Source organism: Maniola jurtina, chromosome 19 (genome assembly GCF_905333055.1).
Source record: "Maniola jurtina chromosome 19, ilManJurt1.1, whole genome shotgun sequence".
Lineage (NCBI taxonomy): Eukaryota > Metazoa > Arthropoda > Insecta > Lepidoptera > Nymphalidae > Maniola > Maniola jurtina.
Genome location: NC_060047.1, coordinates 3,054,673 through 3,074,369, shown reverse-complemented (window position 1 = coordinate 3,074,369; position 19,697 = coordinate 3,054,673). Strand labels below are relative to the sequence as shown.

Sequence of the window (19,697 nt, the reverse complement as noted above, 5' to 3'; positions counted from 1 at the left end):
ATAGACTATAGAGACAAGTCCAATCATAAGCAATTTAAAGCCAATCCCACACTCCATTCTTTGTCTAGACTCCTCAAGAGTTCATTGGCTAATACTGGCCAACTGAACTTAAACCTGGGCCAACCTTTGGCTAAATCAAAAATGCCGACCGTCGTTGCCGTTGGCCAGCTACGGACTCAACATATAGGTAAGATACCTAAAATGTGCCAATCTACCAAGTACATAGAGATATTAGTATATAAAGATTTAAAACAAAACCCCAGAGCCGTATAACAAGTTAAAAAAAATACTATTATTGTCCTGCTGTGTTGTCCTGTATTATTGTCTGTGTTCTTTGTTGTATGTTGTATTTTGTGATAGTTTCTGGGCTTCTGGTTTCTAATATTTTTACAGATTTTTACGAAAAATTCTAACTGGATATCTATATTCTAAATCAATAAGTAAACTATTTTGAAACCATTCGATATTATTAGTATACATACACTATTTTAACTCTTCGGAAATGCGGATTTTTTTGAAGTACGATAGTGCATTAACCTCCAGCTCCAGGCTCCACTCAATATAAATAACAAATAAACTTTTAAAATGAGGTGCTGCCTGTATTTCTGTAAAAATTCACACGACAATCTTATTTCGACTGCATCCTCAGGACCGCAGAATGTTACTTTTCATCAGTATGTATCGTTTTTAGATAAAAAATCAATAGACACCTCTCATCAATCATCAACTCCCAGACCAAGCTGATTACCGAAACCGCTATAACAAGAGTTTCTTTTCCTTAGTATAAAGCATTTCATTTTAAATCTCGTGATAATCCGAATGAATGGAAAATATTTTACACATGAATTGTTTGATTTTTGTACTAAAGTCCAAGTATTTTTTTAAACTAGACTGAAATAAGGAATGCACTAACTTTTGAAAATCTATAATGAATGCCAGTTTCTTATCAGCATTCCAACAACAGCAGACCAAGCGTCATTTAACATCCTCTGTAATTTTTCCTTCTCTTGTTCTGAGAGCTAAAGATAGGTAAAATTTAAGAATTATTGGAAAAATGTAAAACTAGAATGTTAAACTAGAAAGTAATATAAACAGTGAATTTTCAATAATGTCTCTTCATATTACAGTTTTCCTACATCAGAATATCTAAGGTCTTCCTGGTTGCTAGCTCTTGGTATAGAAGAAAGTCAATTACCAATTGTTCCACTGGTCTGCTCCGAACATTTTCAGAGAGATGATTTTATTGTTAATAAAAATGGGTTTATTCAATTGAGAAGTAATGCTGTTCCTTCTACAGTTCAGGTATTTTTTAGGTTTATATAATTAAGTAATTGGCTGAGCTGAATTTCTTCTACATTATTAATATATGGGAGTCAAATACAGCTATTCAATTTTTTGCTTCATGTCAACAACTTAATTAACTATTTTTTGAAAATTAATTTTTGTTACCTGTGTGTTCATGTAGCATTTAAACTTTGTACAGTTATTGTTGATATTTGCATGAAGGTCTCTGAATGTTTCTGACAACTCAGCTCACATAATTTTAATTTTTTTTAATGTTTTTTTTGCAGGTGTGCAGAATATGCCTGGACACAGCCAGTAAACTCCATCCTTTAGGCAAGTTTAATTTGGAGCAAGCTTATGTTAATGTGACTGGGATCTCGGTAAGTTTCTATGTGTGCACAGATGTATTATATTCATGATTTCATAGTTATTGCCCTGTTACCATGCTCAATCGATATCAATTCCTACCAATTACAATCCGGGTATCTTTAAAACAAGAGTGAATAGGCACCTTCTAGGTAAACGCGTCACATCTTAGACCACATCATCACTTTCCATCAGGTGTGATTGTGGTCAAGCGCTTGCCTATCGTGAATAAAAAAAAAAAAAAAAAAAAAAAAAAAATCATCTCATTTACCAAAAAATTGTCATAGTGCAATTTAAAAAATCCAATCCACTATTTCATACTTAATATTATAAATGTAAAAGCGTTTTTGTCTTCTAGCTTTTTACTGCCCATCCTCTCAACCGATTTTGATGAAAGCTACAGAGATAGCTTGCATCCTGGAAATGGACATAGACTACTTTTTATTCCATAAACAAGTGTAAATTAAAAATTTATAACACCCCCGACAAGTGAAGGTTACAGTAACTAGAAAAGAGCTGATAACTTTTAAACAGCTTCACCAATTTTCCTGGATTATAGCTAAGAACACTCTCGATCAAGCCACCTTTCAAACAAAGAAAACTAAATTAAAATCGGTTCATTAGTTTAGAAGCTACGATGCCACAGACAGATACATACACACGTCAAACTTATAACACCCCTCTTTTTTGGTTGGGGGTTAAAAAGAGCTTCCACAGGATTTTTAAGAAACTAAATTCAAATTAATGAAGTCGCTGGCATCACTTAGTTTTTTAATAGCATTATTAGAACTTTTAACATGTGTGTGTTTGTTACTCCTTCACGCAAAAACTACTGGACGGATTTGGCTGAAATTTGGAATGGAGATAGATAATATCCAGGATTAGCACATAGGCTACTTTTTATCCCGGAAAATCAAAGAGTTCCCACGGGATTTCAAAAAACTTAAATCCACGCGGAGGAAGTCGCGGGCATCATCTAGTTTATTATAAATCATTAAATCATTTTTGAGTTTTTTTTTAAATTATTGGACGACTGTTAGACTGACTGCATAAAATCAGAAAAATTACAACGGGTTCCTGGAATTCCTGACTGCTCATTCATTTCTTACTAGACACTGCAGACTCAGAATTTTGCCAGATTGTGTACGGCCAGCCTTAAACTTGTTTATGTATTTTTTTTAACTAGCTGGTTCCTTAACCGTCTTCATGTGTATTTTGATTTATTTCAGACGTACAATGAGTTGAACTGTGCACTGAAGCTTTGTGCAGAATGTGCCCAAAGATTGCTAAACTGCTATACATTTAAGGAAAAGAGTTTAAGAGCACATACTCTGTTGCTGGAATTAGTTAAACAACATGATTTAGTAAGTTGAATCTATCATATTCTCAAATTTTAATTAATTAACCAGTAGTTTTATTGTTTACTTGGTAATTATTTTGACAACCTTATGTAGTGTGGTTATAAGTGGGAGGTCCCTTGTTTGGTTTCTAGTAGGGGCAAGTTGGGAATTTGCTATGTCTAAATTGTCTCTGGTTTGGTGTGGTAGGAGATGTCAGCCGTGGGTAGCTACAACCATGCCAGCAAAGCTGTGCCACTGAGCGATTTAAACTTACGGTAGGAAGCCACAAAGAAACTGATAAAAGGTATAGGTTTAATAAAACTGCCACACCCTTTTCAAGTTAGCCCTCTTCCATCTTAGACTGCATCATCACTTACCACCAGGTGAGATCTCAGTCAAGGGTTAACTTCAAGTCAAATAAAAAAAGAGTATTAGTTCCATACTCATATTACATAGATATATTGCTCCTGATACATTCATAATATTTTGTATACTTCAGCTTATTAGAAGTAGGAGATTTTTGGATGTAAAGAGCTCATCTAAACATGTATAAAAGTAGAAGGTCACTGACTTACTGACTGACTGATCTCTCAAATTCAAAAATCAAATCTCTGGACGGATCAGGATGAAATTAGGCATGCAGATAGCTATTATAAAGCAGACATCAGCTAAGAAAAGATTTTTAAGAAATTTGTGTAGTCCACTTAGACGTAGTCACTGGCTTAAGCTGGTTCTAAGCAGATATTTGTTACTCATTTCTACAAAGTGGACTATTTCCAAATATTTTCAGCTAACAACACAAAACATAAAGTCGATAAACCGAGAGAGTAATCTATTGACATCAAGTATAGCCAAGAAAGTATTCCAGCCAGATCACTGCGATCTCAACCTGACGGATGACAAAGAAGAAAAATTTTATGATGTATCTGTGGTCAAGGATGAAGAGGTTGGCAGAACTGATCATCACTTTACTTCGAAAACTAGTGATAGTGCCAGTAATAGAGATTTAGGTGGGTACTAATTGTCACTCTTATCATCATTATCCATCCATCATCATCATCTCAATTCTCAACCTATCGCTGGCACACTAATTGAGCACAGCAGGTTGATTTCCGAAGACCTGCATCAATGTTTTTTTTTTACTCTCATTTATTTATTTTTCTCATTTTACCCTATTTTTAAAAAATGATCGCTAAACTAAAATAACAGAAATAACAAAAATAAAATAACAGAAACAACAAACAATAAAATAACAAAATAAACAGAAAAAAATTACAGAAAGAACAAAAAATTAAATAACAGAAACAACAGAAAACTAAAGTAAGGGAAGAAGAAAAAAACAAAATCAATCATTATTACAATCGTAATTGTTGTGATTGGCTGAACTTACGGTATTCTTGTTGCAACAGTGCATTGTAGCCAATAATGAGCGAGCGTTATCCAATCAGAGGTGATTGCGATCGTGACATTGTAGATGTCATTCTACCGCAATAGACCACCATGTCTCCTCTGAGAATGAAAAGGATTTAGACCATAGTCTACCTCGCTGGCCAAGTGCAGATTGGCAAACTACACTCAAGTTTGTGAACATTGTGGAGAACTGTCAGGTAGCTGATGATAATGATATTGATATATCTTCTATACTAATAAATAGAATTGGAGTGTCTGTCTGTAATTTCGAAATAACTACCGCATATTAAGGTCATATGGTTATTTAAACGATACTATAACTGAATCACACGTTTTTAAAATTTTTGTCTGTCTGTCTGTCTGTCTGTTTGAAAAGGCTAATCTTTGGAACAGCTGAACCGATTTTGACGGGATTTTCACAGACAAGTAGAGGATTGACCAGGGAGTAACATAGGCTACATTTTAACCGACTTTCAAAAAGGGAGTTGTGTTTTTCTACCTATGTACACCGAAATCTCCGAGATTTCTGAACCGATTTGCGTCATTTCTTTTTTAATCGATAGAGGAACTTTGCGACATTGTTTCATAAAAAAATTGGATTCCAACTCCTCAATCCTGATGCCCGCAGCTTCGCCCGCGTGGATTGGTCAGATCCCCTGCAGCATCAGGATTGAGGAGTTGGACTCCAAAATTTTTATGAAACAATGTCGCAAAGTTCCTCTATCGATTAAAAAAGAAATGACGCAAATCGGTTCAGAAATCTCGGAGATTTCGGTGTACATAGGTAGAAAAACACAACTCCCTCTTTGAAAGTCGGTTAAAAAAGTAGCCTATGTTACTCCCTGGTCAATTCTCTACTTGTCTGTGAAAATCCCGTCAAAATCGGTTCAGCCGTTCCCAAGATTAGCCTTTTCAAACAGACAGACAGACAGACAAAAATTTTAAAAACGTGTGATTCAGTTATAGTATCGTTCAAATAACCATATGACCTTAATATGCGGTAGTTATTTCGAAATTACAGACAGACACTCCAATTTTATTTATTAGTATAGATATTGCTATATCATATCAGTTATCAAAGGAAAATATAGAACAGATATAAAGTCAATTTATACACTTAAATTTATATACAAAGAATTACACTACATTGCCACATTTTTTGGTCCTTCGAGCCACATAAAAGTAAATATGGACAAACTATACAACCAGTTTGTACCATACCATACCATTTGTACATATTATTCAAGTCAGTTCTGAAACCACTGGCAGAAATTGTAATTTTATTTATTTGTTTAGATGTTTCAGAGCCTAAGGTGGAGACTTTGAATTGCGAAATCAAGAATGATGATGAATCCTCAAACTGCAACGACGTTAAATTCAACAATGACTTTAATTATGTGGGAGTCATAAATAATGACTTTGATGCTGAATTTGATGATGTAGACTATTCTAACAGTGATGTGACCAGCAAACCTGATAGATCGAAGGTTGACGAGAAGGGCTTGAGTAAAAAAAGAATTAAGAAGGGCTCTGTCAAACGGATAAGTAAGAAAAAATCTGTAAAAAGGCTTAAAGGTTTGTTCTATGATTTTTGATACGTTTTAACTCATGTGTCAATCTTTTTTTAACAGAAATTTATATGTGACATACTAGATGATGAGGTTTGTTTGTTAAATCAGCTTTGTTAATTTATGGGATAATCTGATATAAAAATAATATATATAGGTAGCCTGAAAGAAAAATAATGGAAATATATAAAAAAGAAACTACGAAAAATAATTGAAAAAAAAAGAAATGTCCATCCCGGAGTGCAAGTTATCTCTCTATCAAATGTCAAAATCAGTTAAATTGAAGGACTGTGAAAAGCTAATACATTTTTGCATCTGCAATAATATGATAAGAAACATCTTATCATATTAATGACATCACATTAAAAAAGTAATACTTGTATTATATAACAACATTATATTGAAATATCATAACATTTTAAGTATACGCCTTACAGGTTCAATAAAAAGGATAAAAAGTAAGACTAAAGTTAAATCAAGTAAAGAACGTACATCAGCAAAAGTTAAATTAAAAAATGGTATACTCAAACTTAAGAAGGAAAGAAAAAAGTCTGTCAAGACAAAAATCGACACTAAACTGAAACCAGCGACTGACGAAAAAAAGTTATTTAAGAAAACAGTATTAACTTATGAGGAACAATTGGCTGATGTACAGCAAAGGAAGGAAACTGCTAATTATCTGAATGCTCGCTACAAATGTACTAAATGTTATAAAGGATTCTTGGATGTGGATGCCTATAATGGTCATATGGTCAAACATACCAATGTAAGTATTCTTTTCAATACTTTTGCTCCGTAAATTATTTAGAAAAGAATACTGTGAATTTTTTGAGTGCACTCTACAATATGTAAGAAACATAAATAAAATACAATTGCCGCATGTATGAAAGATCATCTTTCTGTCTGACTCTCTGAATTTTTTTATTTTGATGATTCAAAAACAAATTTACTTGAATAAAGATACATTCTATTCTATTCTATTTATTTTTTACTAGCTGATGCCCGGGACTTCGTCTGCGTAGATTTAGGTTTTCACAATCCCGTGGGAATTCTTTGATTTTCCAGGATAGAAAGTAGCCTATGTCACTCTCCAGGTTTTTATTCATATCCATGCAAAAAATCATACCAATCCGGCGGCGTGATTGAAAGACAAAACAAACACACTTTTGCATTTATAATATTAGTATGACAATTAGATTACAAGTTAGCTCTTGACTGCGATCTCACCTAGTGGTAAGTGATGATGCAATCTAAGGTATAGTGGATCTCTGACATTAATACATTAAAATGTGAACGAAAAATAACAATTTTTAAATAATACCTGGTTTAATCTTCTTGAAGATCACCATATTGAATGCGTGTTGCAATGAAATGTTATTTATTTTTGCAGAAATACGGGCCGTTTGAGTGTGATATATGCGGCCTTCACAGCAAAAGTCGTAACAATTTATGTCGACATATAGTTGTAAACCACAGTATTAGATACAGCTGTACACTCTGTCTGTTTGTTACTATGCACGTGTAAGTAAATACTTATTATTTTAGTACATTTTTCCGTTTCGTAGAAAGATAAACATTTCTTGATGAAATGCGTATTATCCGCCCACTATATATGCTACTAGCTGATGCCTGCAACTTTGTTCCCGTGGCTATAGGTTTTTCAAAAATCCTGTGGAAACTCTTTAATTTTCCAGGATAAAAAGTAGCCTATGTGTTAATCCAGGGTATAATCTATCTCTATTCTAAACAGCCAAATCCGTCCAGTAGTTTTTGGGTGAAAGAGTAACAAACATACACACATACGCACATACAAACTTTCCCCTTTAAAATATTAGTGTGATTTAAATATTAGTGTGATACGCAATGAAATCATGATACAAATGAAAAACTTGTACAAACTACGAACTGCAGAAGGTCTAAAGCAACGGGCAAATCGCGTCGCTTACGCGTTTCTTCGAGAACAATTATACATAGCACACTTTGTATCGAATGACATCGACTTTCGTTGGCTCTCGTTTGGTTATGAAACCAATTTTCCGTGCATTTTTAACTTCCATTTTAGTGTTTTCTTGTAGATATTAAATAAATTGTATATAAATAAATTTATTCTTATTCTTATTGTTTTAGAGGGACAGCGAAATCTCACGAACGCTGGCACAACGGTAGCAAGTTCAAATGTCCAGAATGCGATCTAGAATTTGGGTATGTATGAGAGTTGAGGCCGTAAAATAATAATTGCATCACAGTATGTCATAGGGGTTCATCATCATCATCATCATCAAGGTCAAAATATTTATTTGTTGAAAACCTTCAATGGATTAAAGATAAGTCAAATGAGCTTGGTGACTATCATTCAGTGTTAGATACTGAGTTAGCAAATCAGTAGGCTGGAGGCTTTATATTATACTACCTGATGCCTGCGGTTTCGTCCGCGTGGATTTAGGTTTTTCTAAATCCCGTGGGGATTTTTTGATTTTCCGGGATAAAAAGTAGCCTATGTGCTAATGCAGGATATTATATATCTCCATTTCAAATTTCAGCCAAATCCGTTCAGTATTTTTTGCGTGAATTAGTAACAAACACAAAAACACACACACACACACACGCATACATACACACAAACTTTCGTCTTTATAATATTAGTATAAAGTATTATATGCTTACAGTATTCGGTCGTCGTACCTCTCCCACCTGCGCATAAAGCACCCCTCCGACTTCGCGTGTACAGTTTGCGGGTTTTCCTTCATCGGGGAGCGCGGCATCAAACTTCATATGATCAAGAAGCATCGCTTCGACGTAGAGGTGCGTTCGACATGCAGGTTGTTTTTGCCTCCCATAGCCCACTGCATATCCCAGTATCCCAAACTTGAGTACTTTTTAGAGTTCCAAACCTAAAGGGCGCCAACTGCACTCTATTACTAGTCTCCGCTGCCCGTCCGTCTGTCTGTCAGCGGGTTGTACCTCATGAACCACTATAATAACAAATAATAAAAGTTTCAAAACGGCTGCCATGTAAATTTGAAAAAATCAAATTTTAAGAAAAATTGTACGGTGGTACAGAACCCTTCGTATGCGAAACGCTCTTGACCGTTTTTTTTTTTTCAATTTTCGTTGCGTTTTCAATTGAGAATTTCAATTGTTTTGAATTGTAAAGGTGGTTAATACAGCCAACTTTGTAACTACCAAAATAGCCAAATTTTTAGACAGCTGAAGTTCTTGCTGATTCTTTCCGGCAGAAAAAGCGTTTAGTGAGTTTTATCACCAATGGACCTTTGGAGGTATCCAATTTTTTTTAAATTAAAGAGGTTATTCTGTTATATAGAATCCCGAGGGTCCGCTGTGTAAGCCGTGCAACATTCGCTTCGCGTCCGAGACCGCGTATACACAGCACGTGAAGGTGTCGCCCAAACACAACATTGGCGGGTAATCTACCATTTTATATCACTAATATTTGCTCATAAAGCGACTCATATTACACTTCTCATAACTGTAATGCAGTCTTATTATTTAATTAAGGTCTATCAGGTCCGACAGGGTACTATAAAAGATCTCGTATACCGAAATCTTGGCGATACTGGTAATAACATTTTAATGTTTTTAGTTACAAGAAACTTTAAATTTCTATTTAATTGTAGCCACAGCTTATATTTTTAATAGTGGCATTTTCCAGATCTTTACTTATCCCCATGCAAAAAATCACGCCAATCTGTTGCTCTGTTGCGACGTGATTGAAGGATAAACCAACAAACAAACACATTTTTGCATTTATAACACAGAATCAAGTGCTCACAATAGCTGTTCTGTATTAAACTTCATCCAGGGTCCCGGCACAATTTGTAAAAAAACCATATTTAAGAACAAATAAAACATTTAAATCAAATCGCTGTTCTGTGTTGGCAGTAAGCGCGTTCGCAACGACCCGCTAATCAATACGATCTGTTGGCGCAAGCGGCCCTGGAGTGGCAAGTCCAAGAAGGAAGAACCCGACGCCGCGGACGAGCCCGTCGAGTGCGAGCAGGTTTGTTACTTCATAGCCTAGCCCATAAAAACCATGGAAGTGGCATCCATAAGATTTCTTCAGGAAAAATAAAAGGCTTGAGCTTAAAAATGCAAAGCGACTGTGTAAATGACATTCATACTATTTTTTATATTACTGGCTTATACTATTACTGGTTTCTGCACTTAAACGTTTTCGTCTCTTGTGCGTGCATTGCCCCTCCCCGTCGAAGTCTTCACTGTAGGCATCCAAGCGCGCTCCAGAAGCCGAGTAGACCGTCCAGGTTGCTGAGGGCTTCATGGAGTGAGGTTGGGGATCTGAAATAGCGCTCACGTTGTTCTACCTTGCCCGTGCACTTATTTATGTAGAGTCCACATATGTACATAAGTGCATGTGCGTAGCATGGCCCACAATATGGACAAATCCATTTTTCCGTACATTTAATTCAGTAACACGATTTATTTCTTTATTATTTCAGTGTGGCATTCCTCTGAAGGACTATTGGATGTACACTCAGCACTTCAAGAAGGCGCACCCCGACAAAAACCGCACCAAGTACCACCGCCCCAAGCTGCTGTGCGAGCTGTGCGGGAAGGTGTTCAACGTGAGACTATACTTATTACTAGCTGATACCACCGCTAAACAGAACAGCTATTTTGAGGCTGCCATCTTTTGCCGAGGTTTTAAGTACAAAGCAGTTAATACCATAGATTCTTTACTTCAAGTGCTCTATTTTTACTTCCTACATGATAATATTATGATAAAAATCTCTTGCTGAATCATTTTTGAAAAATGGAATCGCGGCTAGTTTAAAACGCGTATACGAACAATTTTTTTTAAGTCCTGTGGGAAATCTTTAATTTTTCGCCGTAAAAAGTATTCTATGTTCATCTCCAGCACGCAAGCTGTCTGTGCGGCCTTTTGAAATGACAGTTGACACAGTGACATAGTTGACATGCTCCATATGTCTGTACCTTTCATCAAGATCAGTTCAGTGATCGAGCAATAATAGGATAACAGACAGACACCCTTTCTGTGGCTGGATACTGAAAAAAATGTAACAATACAGTGTAAGTTAAAACACTCTTTTTCATCAGACAAAAATAAAATGAAGTTCACATCCACAGAACGAGGCGCAACTCCGCTACCACATGCCGGTGCACTCGGAGCACAAACAGTTCAAGTGTGAAGTGTGCAGCAAGAGCTTCGGCTCCATCCTGAACCTCAAGAGCCACGTCACCATCCACAGCGAGACCAGGCCGTCGTACGCCTGCGACTTCTGCGGCAAGACCTTCGCCTACCAGTCCAACAAGTACCGACACATGACGGTAAGTGTGGCTGCTATGCTGCTATAGTTCGCGACAGGTCGACTTGGCCATTGGGGAGGGGACGCCCCGAATTTCCACACAGCCCGGTGCGTAGGTAAATGTTACCTACATTTGAGCTAGGATCTATAAGGATCTAGGACTATTAAGGATCAAATCCGAGAGTTTCTTCACTCTAGTTCACTCTACTATTTTTTTTTTTTTTCATAAAGTGCTGACGGCAGTACTTTACTAAAATTACAATCTAGCCTAAGAGTAGAGCTAATAAGCAATTTTATATTAACCTAAACTTATAAAAGTACTATATCTAAGAATCGGTCCATTAACTTATCTTAGTTTATAGTTAGTTTTCATTGAAAGACACTTAGTTCTTGTGTTCACACTCTTCTATGACTGAATATCAGCAACTGACTGCATATCGATAAGGCACACTCGAAGCATGAACTGTTCAAATCCCAAGTGTGCTGTAAGAACTTTGGCTCCATACTGTTTTGCTTTTCATAACAAAAGTACTTTTTACCTTTAGATTGAGGACTAAAATCGTACTTTTGACATGAACAATTGACATAGAACAAATATATGGCGAGTGCGTTCTCAAAATGTATGCACTATCCAGTCTTTGGAATTAATATAATATTGTTTTTTGTTACACAGATACACAAAGGCATCAAGTTCAGTTGCGAGATATGTGACAAAAGCTTCAACACGGCCCCCGAGAGATCCATCCATGTACAGCACGTGCATATGAAAGTTCCCTGGCCCAAGCGTAACCGTGGCCCAAGGAACAAGACACGTCTTCTGATGCCACAGGAAGATCTCATGTGAGACCAGTTGTGACCTCACAATGTAGGAACAACTATTATAGTCAATTAAATGTGGGCGCGTGTGAACCATCAGAAGAATGCAAAGGAAGGTTTCATGTGGGCCAGATATGACCTCATAAGTCATATCACAGAAACAACTTATGCAGGCGTAAGTGAACTGTAGGAAGAACACAAGTGAACTAAACACAAAGAAAGATCTCATGTGAGCCACATGTGACCGCATATCACAAACAATTCATGTGGGCATAAGTGCAGCAACAAAAGAACACAAGTGAACTGAATGCATAGAAAGAGATCTCATGTCACAGAAGTGCAGCATAGGAGAACACAAGTGAACTAAACACAATAGGTTTTATGTAATTGTAAGCCATATGTGACTGTATATCGTTGACAAATCATGCAGGCGTAAGTGAACCATAGGGAGAACACAAGTGAACTAAACACAATGGAACAGCTCATGTAACTTGTAACCCACATGTGACCTCATATTGGCGTAAGTGAACCATAGGAAGAACACAAGTGAATTAAACACACAAGATTTCAAGATCAGATCTACAAGATCAACTGTGAAGTAAAAGTGGACACAAATGAACCATAGGAAGACCACGAGTGAACTAAACAGGAAAAGCTCATGTAAATATTATTTAAAGAAATAATATGGTGCACATGTGGGTCAAGCTCAATTTAAGTGTCACAAATAAGTAGAGACGAGTGGAATAATAATTGTGAACTAGATTTTGAAGGCAATTGTACGCGAGCTAAGTCGCGAATTAAAGCTAAGATAAATAAATTATGTAGCAAATAAAAACTGCATTTTTATTTTCTATGTATTATTTATAAACTGGATAGCATTGTTTTTTTGTACAATCAAGTGTTGCAAGATATTTAAAATCTTATATTTTGAAAATTAGCTTTCTGTTTGATAACTATTTTGTGTGTTGTTCATCTGATTGAGTTGATATTTTGTGCAGTTGTTTTAGGACTTGCAGGAAGGTGTCAGGCATACTACCATCGTATAAGGGATGATTTATGTTAGAACGAGCCGGGCCCGAACAATGCCACATCTAAGAAACACAGATTAGAAAATGTATGAGGTCTCATCAGACCGTGCCATGTCAGAGTCTTCCGAGCCTCGTCCGTGTTACGTTTCTTCATACAAAATTGCAATCCGTGAATCGGACGTGCCTCGAACGTGGCACGGCTCGGGCCCGGCACGGTCTATCATAAATCATCCCTAAGTAGGCGGCGTGCGAGTTGCATTGCAGGCATTAGGTCACAATGAAAATTACGTTTTCTAAAGGGAGTTATAATTTTTTGTCAAGTTTTCTTTATACTTTTACCTTGCAATATATTCTTTACTTAATTTTTATAGTATTTTTGTATACCTACGTAAGGTGGCGATAGCTTTTGAAAATTGACGATGGGTTAAGTAAATTAACACATTTTTGTACTGTAATTATTTATTTACTAAGCATTAAAATTAAAAATATAATTACACTCCAACTATGTATCTGTCCGTTTTGTACATTTCATAGGCGAAATCTTCGTCATGTGTAGGGTCAAATTCCAAACCTGGAAAAAACAAAAATCTTAAAACACAGACCATGTGTTCTGTGTCTTAAAATCACCAAAAGACTAAAACTTAGATACTACGAAATGAAAGAATATTAGTTCTTGAAATGTATAAGAAAGTCATTAGGTACATCAGGTAGATGTTAATTTATAAAATCAGGGTCATACATTTTTAGGGTTCCTTACCAAAATGTTCATCCTTCCGTCTGTCACAGTCGATTATTTCAGTTACTGTTAAATCTGTCGACATGAAATTTGGAATAGTTGTATTCTTACCTGTGGCCCAACATTATTGGAATAAAAAAAACGAAAATTATTTTAGTTTAGGTAACTCAGAAAATCAGGGTTTGCATTTTCAAAGTAAGATGATTTTGAAAGAAATATTTTTACCAATATACTCTAGTTCTAGATTGAAAACGCCGTTGATCTTATCGCCGCAGGTGATGCCGAAATGCGTGACTCTGTCGAGGCGCATCCTCGTCTGTTTGTCCTGTATTCTACCCTTCGACCCTAAAATAAACTTTGAGAATGGAATCTGCAAATAAAATTTGTTTTTGAATGTGCCCATGGTGAGTCCTGTATTTTTATTTTTTAGAGTTCCGTACCTCAAAAGGAAAACGGAACCCTAAAAAAACAATAATCTGATTGGAACAGTTGTTTTGCGATCACTGCAGGTACCTTTTAAAGTTTTCTTACCTTTGCGATTTGCCAATAAGGTCCTCCTCTAGTATAGAGCACGTAATGGTAAATGTCGTTCCACGTGATATCGTAGTAGCCCTCACAGGATATGTTGAGGAGGTAGGAGCGGCCGTCACCGCGCACTTTCAGCACCAATGTGTTGTATAGGTTCCAGTTATAAGTTGCCTCACGTTTGAAAGCTTTCTGAAAAGGAAATAATTGGTTTTCTTTGTCTTTGTAGTTCCACACTTTATTAATATAACTTGTAGGCGACGCAATTACCTATTCATTGTCATTTTAGGGTTCCGTACCCGTACTTACTAAGGGTTACTAAGACTCCGTCTGTCCGTCTGTCAGCGGACTTATCTCGTGAACCGTAATACCTACTTAGAGTGGAAGCGCCGGCCACACACAGGCCGCGTATGCGTCGCGTAACCGTAGACATAGCGCGTATACCATTGCGTTGTAATGTATGGAACTGTATGAGACATGGCATACCGCTTGCGTCATACGTGCAGTTATGTCTAAGCAAGTGTCACGTGTACCTACGTGCGCGCGTGCTACATATATATAACGACAAACTGAAAATTCCGCAAAAATACGTTTTATAAAAATGTTACCCTTATCCGTTGTGATCTCATAGCGCAATAGCCAGCCCTTTTGATCCGTCCATCCTTCGGCACCCTGGTGTCCAGGTAGCCGTGGAACAGCGCTCTGCCGGCGGGGCTCATGTCCAAGCCGCAGGAACTGTACCCTTCGTTGTGATCACTGTCGCTTGTGGTCACAAACTGCTCCAGGACACTGGGCTCGTTGAAACACCACAATAAGTCTGTCTCACCTGAAATAAACTTTTTAACATAAAAAAAGATTTTTTTAAAGTGGGACCCACATCTTTGGCCGCTGAGTTCGCACGGTGTGCAAAGGTGTATTTTAAAAACTATTTCTTTACTAAGTCAAAAAAGCTATAAAATAAAATATACTTAGGTTCTTAATGACAATGAAACTCTTGATTGAAAAACTGTAAGACTGAAAGGGTTGCGCCACCTATCACAGCTTGCCATATAACAGAGAAAATCCTTTACTAAAGGGCAAAGGCCTGCTCAGACTATAGGACTAATGTCTGTGGAAGACAAAAGTCAGATATCATTTGCAATGGGTTTTCTCTCTACTACTTATACTAGTCTATTGAATGTATACAATACAATTCTTCAGTGATTAATTTTTGTCCTCTGTGGACGAGTCCATCCCTTCGTGGGATATATAGACAGTACAATTAGGTGTATATGTATTGTAACCCTAACTTGTACTGTTATTTTATTAGTTATTATTTTTTAGTTTATAATATTATTTAATAATAAAAAAATATTTTTTGGGATTGTAACACACATGCAAATAAATAATTTCTATTCTATAGAATAAATGAAACAAATGAGAACCTTATTAGAAAATTTATTGTCACAAATGGTTTAATGAAATATCAAACAAATATTAGGTTTAAAATGAACTTAACAAAACGTGAGATTCTTTTCAACACCATGTGTAAGTAGCTACAGCCGCTATAACTCTAATTTATAATTTAAATCCCTAAAATGCTAAATTTTTAGAAATGACAAATCATGGTCATAAAACCAGTCTGAAACACATTCATCATAATTGTAACCAGTAGCAAATTCTGGCTTTTGATTCGCTTTGAAAAAATGTGGAACTAATGCTCTCGATTATGATTAGATGAATGTTTTTTTAACACAATCGGGCAATTGTTTGTAAAATAAAACAGCTGCCACAAATCTTCAGATAAATAACTATAAAAAATCTATTCTAATAATAAAATATTGTAATTTTAACTGAAACAGATCTATAAAATGGCTTTGAAAGTAAAGATTAAAAATAATTCTAATTCTAATAAGATAAATGAAAATAGGGTGTTGAAAGCTTGCATACAAAATAAAATGGTGTAAGAATTATTTAGTGTTTATAAGTTGGTCACAAATTGTAGTCAATTCTTCAATTTCTCTATTCTTCTGGGTCAATGATTCCTGTAGGGAAGATATAGTTATTTCATGTTTTTTAATATTGGCATTTAGTTTTGTTACTTCTATATTGTGTGCTTTATTAACCTGGTCCAAAGTCTCATTGGCCTTATTGAGACTATCTGATGTAATTTTTTTCAGTGTATTGTATAAGTTTTCATACTTCTTCATTCCAGCTTCATTTTCCAATATTTTCTGTTGCATAGCTTTTTGACTGTCTTTGAAATCGTTAATCACGATCTTACACTTTTCGTATTTTGCTAGTAAATCGTTAAAAGAGCTCTCCATGTTGGTGAGATGTTTTAATGCATCCTCTTTTTCAGATGTCACTTTTTCCTGTTCGTTGATCAGCACTGTAATTGTTTTTTCGTATTCCTCCATAACGATTGCCATTTGTTTGTTACTCAAAGCTTTGTCGTTGATCTGTTGCACTAGTTTCTGTTCTCTTTGTACTAAATTTTGCACATCACCTTCAAGCTTCTTTATTTTATTGCCTAGTTCTTCTTTAGTGTTTTGTAATGTGTATTTTAGTTCTTTGTTCTCGTGTCTAAGGTAAGAGAGCTCTTGGTCTTGGTTCTGTAGAATGACTCGTAATGATTGTACGTGGTTGAAGTCTTGAGCAGCATTGTATTTGAAGCGTGGGCTGCGTGGAGCCGCCATGGGCGGTGTACCCCCAGATATGTTTACAAGTCTTTCTGGGCCCACTGGGGTTGGAGTAAGAATGGCCGAAACACTACGTACAAGTGGTGCCACGGACGCTGCGAATGTTGGAATTGCTTTAGGGACTTCTGCGCTCACTACTGGACTAACTATCTGTGTCGGCTTGTCTATCCCACACTTGGAAGTCACTGAAGCTGCAGATGATGTGATGGAATGTGGCACAACATCAGCCAACATGGAATTATTACTTGCAGTTTCATAGCCAATGTCACTCTCTGATAACTCCTCTCGAGAATTCTCTTGGGTACAGTTGGCTAGCGTTGTTTTAGCGTACAAGGGATCAAATTTCACGAATAAGCTGTCCTTCCCCCTGTCTACTAAAGTTTGATTTTTTTTTGATTCAGTGCATTTGACGAGGTAATCCAAGCTATTAGCGTCAATAAAGAGATTATCGTCACGTAATGGCACTTCCCGCATGGTAACATCGCATATGCTGTCGAACTCAGTGTCGGTGAGAAAGTCGCTCTTCGTGTCTAGGTCTACAAGTCCGTTTCTTTTAGGAGATAAGGTCATTAGGTCCTCAGTTGAAGATACAGGTGTTTTGAAACTTTCGTCGGACGCCATGCTAGGTAACTTATTCTTCACAATTTCTTTCACTCAACACAATAGTTTTGCAAACTTGGAAAAATTTGTTGATTACTTATTACACTATTTCCATTTCTTAAGTGAGAAACATCCAATGGCAATACAAAAAACAATCAGCAGCCAGTATCTAAGTTTATAAAAATAAGTATAATCGTCAGGAACAACGAAAACTGAAATTACGAAAATAACGGATGTTTTAGTTTCGAAATTGACAGACACATTTGACAAATGCATAAACGTCAGAAGTTTGACATTGACATTCTATAGCAAAGACAAGAAAAATAAGTTTTTTAAAGTAGTGAAGATGGGTAAGAATGGTATAATTCCAGGGGTTTAGGATGTCATTTATTAAAATTTTGTGGAATCCCCGAAGTTACTCAAAAATTAACATTACAAAAGAAAAGATAAATAGCCATAGATTGTTTTAAATAGGACTTTTGTATTATGATAAAGTACTAGCTTTATACATGGCCCAATTTTTATAGTACTTAATAGGTTCTAGTCTAGACAACGAAAGGTGAGTGATTTGTGATAGTTAATGTTTTTAGAAACCTGAAACCTGCAATACTACGAAAAATGTCACTTGTTGTTTTTGTAATCTCAGCTGGCTTTGATACATTTTGAGAACTCACTCGCCTTATTTGCTCTATGTATCAATCAACTTCTTGTTAGAGACTGTCTGAATGTATTGATCTTAATTTTGAAATTCGAATCAGTAAGATGCAATATGCACTCAGTAATAAGAGATGTCAGCGACTTCATCCTCATGGATTAAGGTTTTTAAGAATCTGTGGATACTCTTTGATTTTCCGAAATAAAAAGTAACCTATGTTAATCTCCAGATCTTTAACTATACGTATGCAAAAAGTAACGTTGATCCCTTGCAATGTGATTGAAGACAAACCAATAAACCAACACACTTACGCATATATAATAAGGGTAGTTATTACTGAAGGCAAGGAAACTGTATTGCTATTTTATTGACATACCTGGTCTAGCTATAAGTAAAGGGTCTGAGGCCAGAAATTCCTTAGCTTCTTCTGCGAGCAACTTGAATTCTGATTTAACTTCTGTTAAACCTTTCCTAATATGTTGGAGGGTTGAAACCTTTTCTTTGGTATCGTAACCACCCTTTCTATCTCGTTCCCAGAATAATAGTCGCTTCGGCACTTCATTGGCTTGAGGATATTTCTTTGACGAACAGGAATCGTATGTTTTACACAAAATACTGTAGCTACGATGACTTCGCAAAGTACAGGTGTTTAAACCTCTATACAGAGCCATTTCGAACCAACTGTTGTTAATTTAATACATATTAATTTACAGTGTAATACTTAGAAGTATTAATTTGAAATATTTTATTTAATAATAGCAAAATAAACAAAATTATAACCTCAATCCTAATTTTGGTAGAACCGTCAAAATCAGCTGTAGAAAATCATAGACAAATGTAAAAATAAGGAAAAATGGAAAAATACAGTATGACCGTTTAAAAAGTAGAAATTAAGATTGGTCTACGACCTTTGCCTAACTAAAAAACTTTTGCCAAGCTTGGCCATCTTTTTCATTTTCAATTGCTCAATAGGTACATAGTACTTTTTTCTATGGTCTGTGCTCTTTGCTCTACGGTAGAGTTGCCTGTCGATAGTGTAAAACAATCGATAGTTTCGATTGTTTTTGGTATAATTACCAGATTCACTAATTTTGATTACTGGTCTGTGATACGCAGGCGTGACACAAGCATAGACATTATGTATAAAACATATATATCATATTTTTGGGATACTTGTACCAAAAAAAAAAAACCAAAATAACCATCGATACGATAGTGTAAACTAGTGTAAAACTTTTGTTGGACTTCGTCTGTGTTGGTTTTAGCTGGCGGGCGTGCTCTGGCTTTTTGGAGTGTTTTTTTTGTTAAAACTGACTGGAAAGCGCTCTAAGGGGGTGCCTTGCGTATGTCGGCGAGTGCCGGCACAGACGGGATCCATACTTGTA

General features: G+C 36.0%; 3 protein-coding genes across 6 annotated transcripts; 1 reads left to right on the top strand and 2 right to left on the bottom strand.

Moving 5' to 3' along the window:
* The first annotated feature begins 331 nt into the window (after nucleotides 1-331).
* Nucleotides 332-12,920, top strand: LOC123875016 (zinc finger protein 99-like). Of its 4 annotated transcripts, none has more exons than XR_006798058.1 (16): nucleotides 332-674; nucleotides 1,128-1,302; nucleotides 1,572-1,664; nucleotides 2,880-3,014; nucleotides 3,781-4,000; nucleotides 5,697-5,975; nucleotides 6,406-6,734; nucleotides 7,359-7,489; nucleotides 8,096-8,170; nucleotides 8,635-8,770; nucleotides 9,291-9,391; nucleotides 9,869-9,986; nucleotides 10,444-10,569; nucleotides 11,093-11,293; nucleotides 11,945-12,181; nucleotides 12,266-12,920. XR_006798058.1 is itself a non-coding variant. In XM_045920648.1 (16 exons), exons 1-15 carry the CDS (start codon nucleotides 586-588, stop codon nucleotides 12,113-12,115), a joined length of 2,379 nt encoding a protein of 792 aa, XP_045776604.1. In that variant the 5' UTR covers nucleotides 332-585; the 3' UTR covers nucleotides 12,116-12,120; nucleotides 12,220-12,233. The 4 variants fall into 4 exon arrangements, 3 of the variants coding, with proteins under 3 accessions (XP_045776604.1, XP_045776605.1, XP_045776603.1); XM_045920648.1 differs by lacking the exon at nucleotides 12,266-12,920 and adding an exon at nucleotides 12,220-12,233 and having other exon boundaries at nucleotides 11,945-12,120; XM_045920649.1 differs by having other exon boundaries at nucleotides 5,706-5,975; nucleotides 11,945-12,920.
* A 639-nt stretch (nucleotides 12,921-13,559) lies between these two features.
* Nucleotides 13,560-19,241, bottom strand: LOC123875060 (complex I intermediate-associated protein 30, mitochondrial). The gene is made up of 5 exons (XM_045920715.1): nucleotides 18,689-19,241; nucleotides 14,985-15,202; nucleotides 14,383-14,568; nucleotides 14,077-14,221; nucleotides 13,560-13,686 (listed from the first exon to the last, which is right to left on the bottom strand). Exons 1-5 carry the CDS (start codon nucleotides 18,981-18,983, stop codon nucleotides 13,607-13,609), a joined length of 924 nt encoding a protein of 307 aa, XP_045776671.1. The 5' UTR covers nucleotides 18,984-19,241; the 3' UTR covers nucleotides 13,560-13,606.
* Nucleotides 15,798-17,946, bottom strand: LOC123875036 (transforming acidic coiled-coil-containing protein 3-like). The gene has a single exon (XM_045920684.1). The coding sequence runs from the start codon at nucleotides 17,676-17,678 to the stop codon at nucleotides 16,326-16,328; it is 1,353 nt and encodes a 450-aa protein (XP_045776640.1). The 5' UTR covers nucleotides 17,679-17,946; the 3' UTR covers nucleotides 15,798-16,325.
* Nucleotides 19,242-19,697: the final 456 nt, after the last annotated feature.

Coding starts and splice junctions, on each gene's coding strand:
- LOC123875016 (XM_045920647.1), top strand. CDS start 586: ATGAGGTGCTGCCTGTATTTCTGTAAAAATTCACACGACAATCTTATT. Junction 7,490..8,095: donor CTGTTTGTTACTATGCACGT/GTAAGTAAATAC, acceptor TTATTGTTTTAG/AGGGACAGCGAAATCTCACG. Junction 8,771..9,290: donor AGCATCGCTTCGACGTAGAG/GTGCGTTCGACA, acceptor TCTGTTATATAG/AATCCCGAGGGTCCGCTGTG.
- LOC123875036 (XM_045920684.1), bottom strand. CDS start 17,678: ATGGCGTCCGACGAAAGTTTCAAAACACCTGTATCTTCAACTGAGGAC.
- LOC123875060 (XM_045920715.1), bottom strand. CDS start 18,983: ATGGCTCTGTATAGAGGTTTAAACACCTGTACTTTGCGAAGTCATCGT. Junction 15,203..18,688: donor TTTACTTATAGCTAGACCAG/GTATGTCAATAA, acceptor AGTTTATTTCAG/GTGAGACAGACTTATTGTGG. Junction 14,569..14,984: donor TGAGATCACAACGGATAAGG/GTAACATTTTTA, acceptor TTTCCTTTTCAG/AAAGCTTTCAAACGTGAGGC.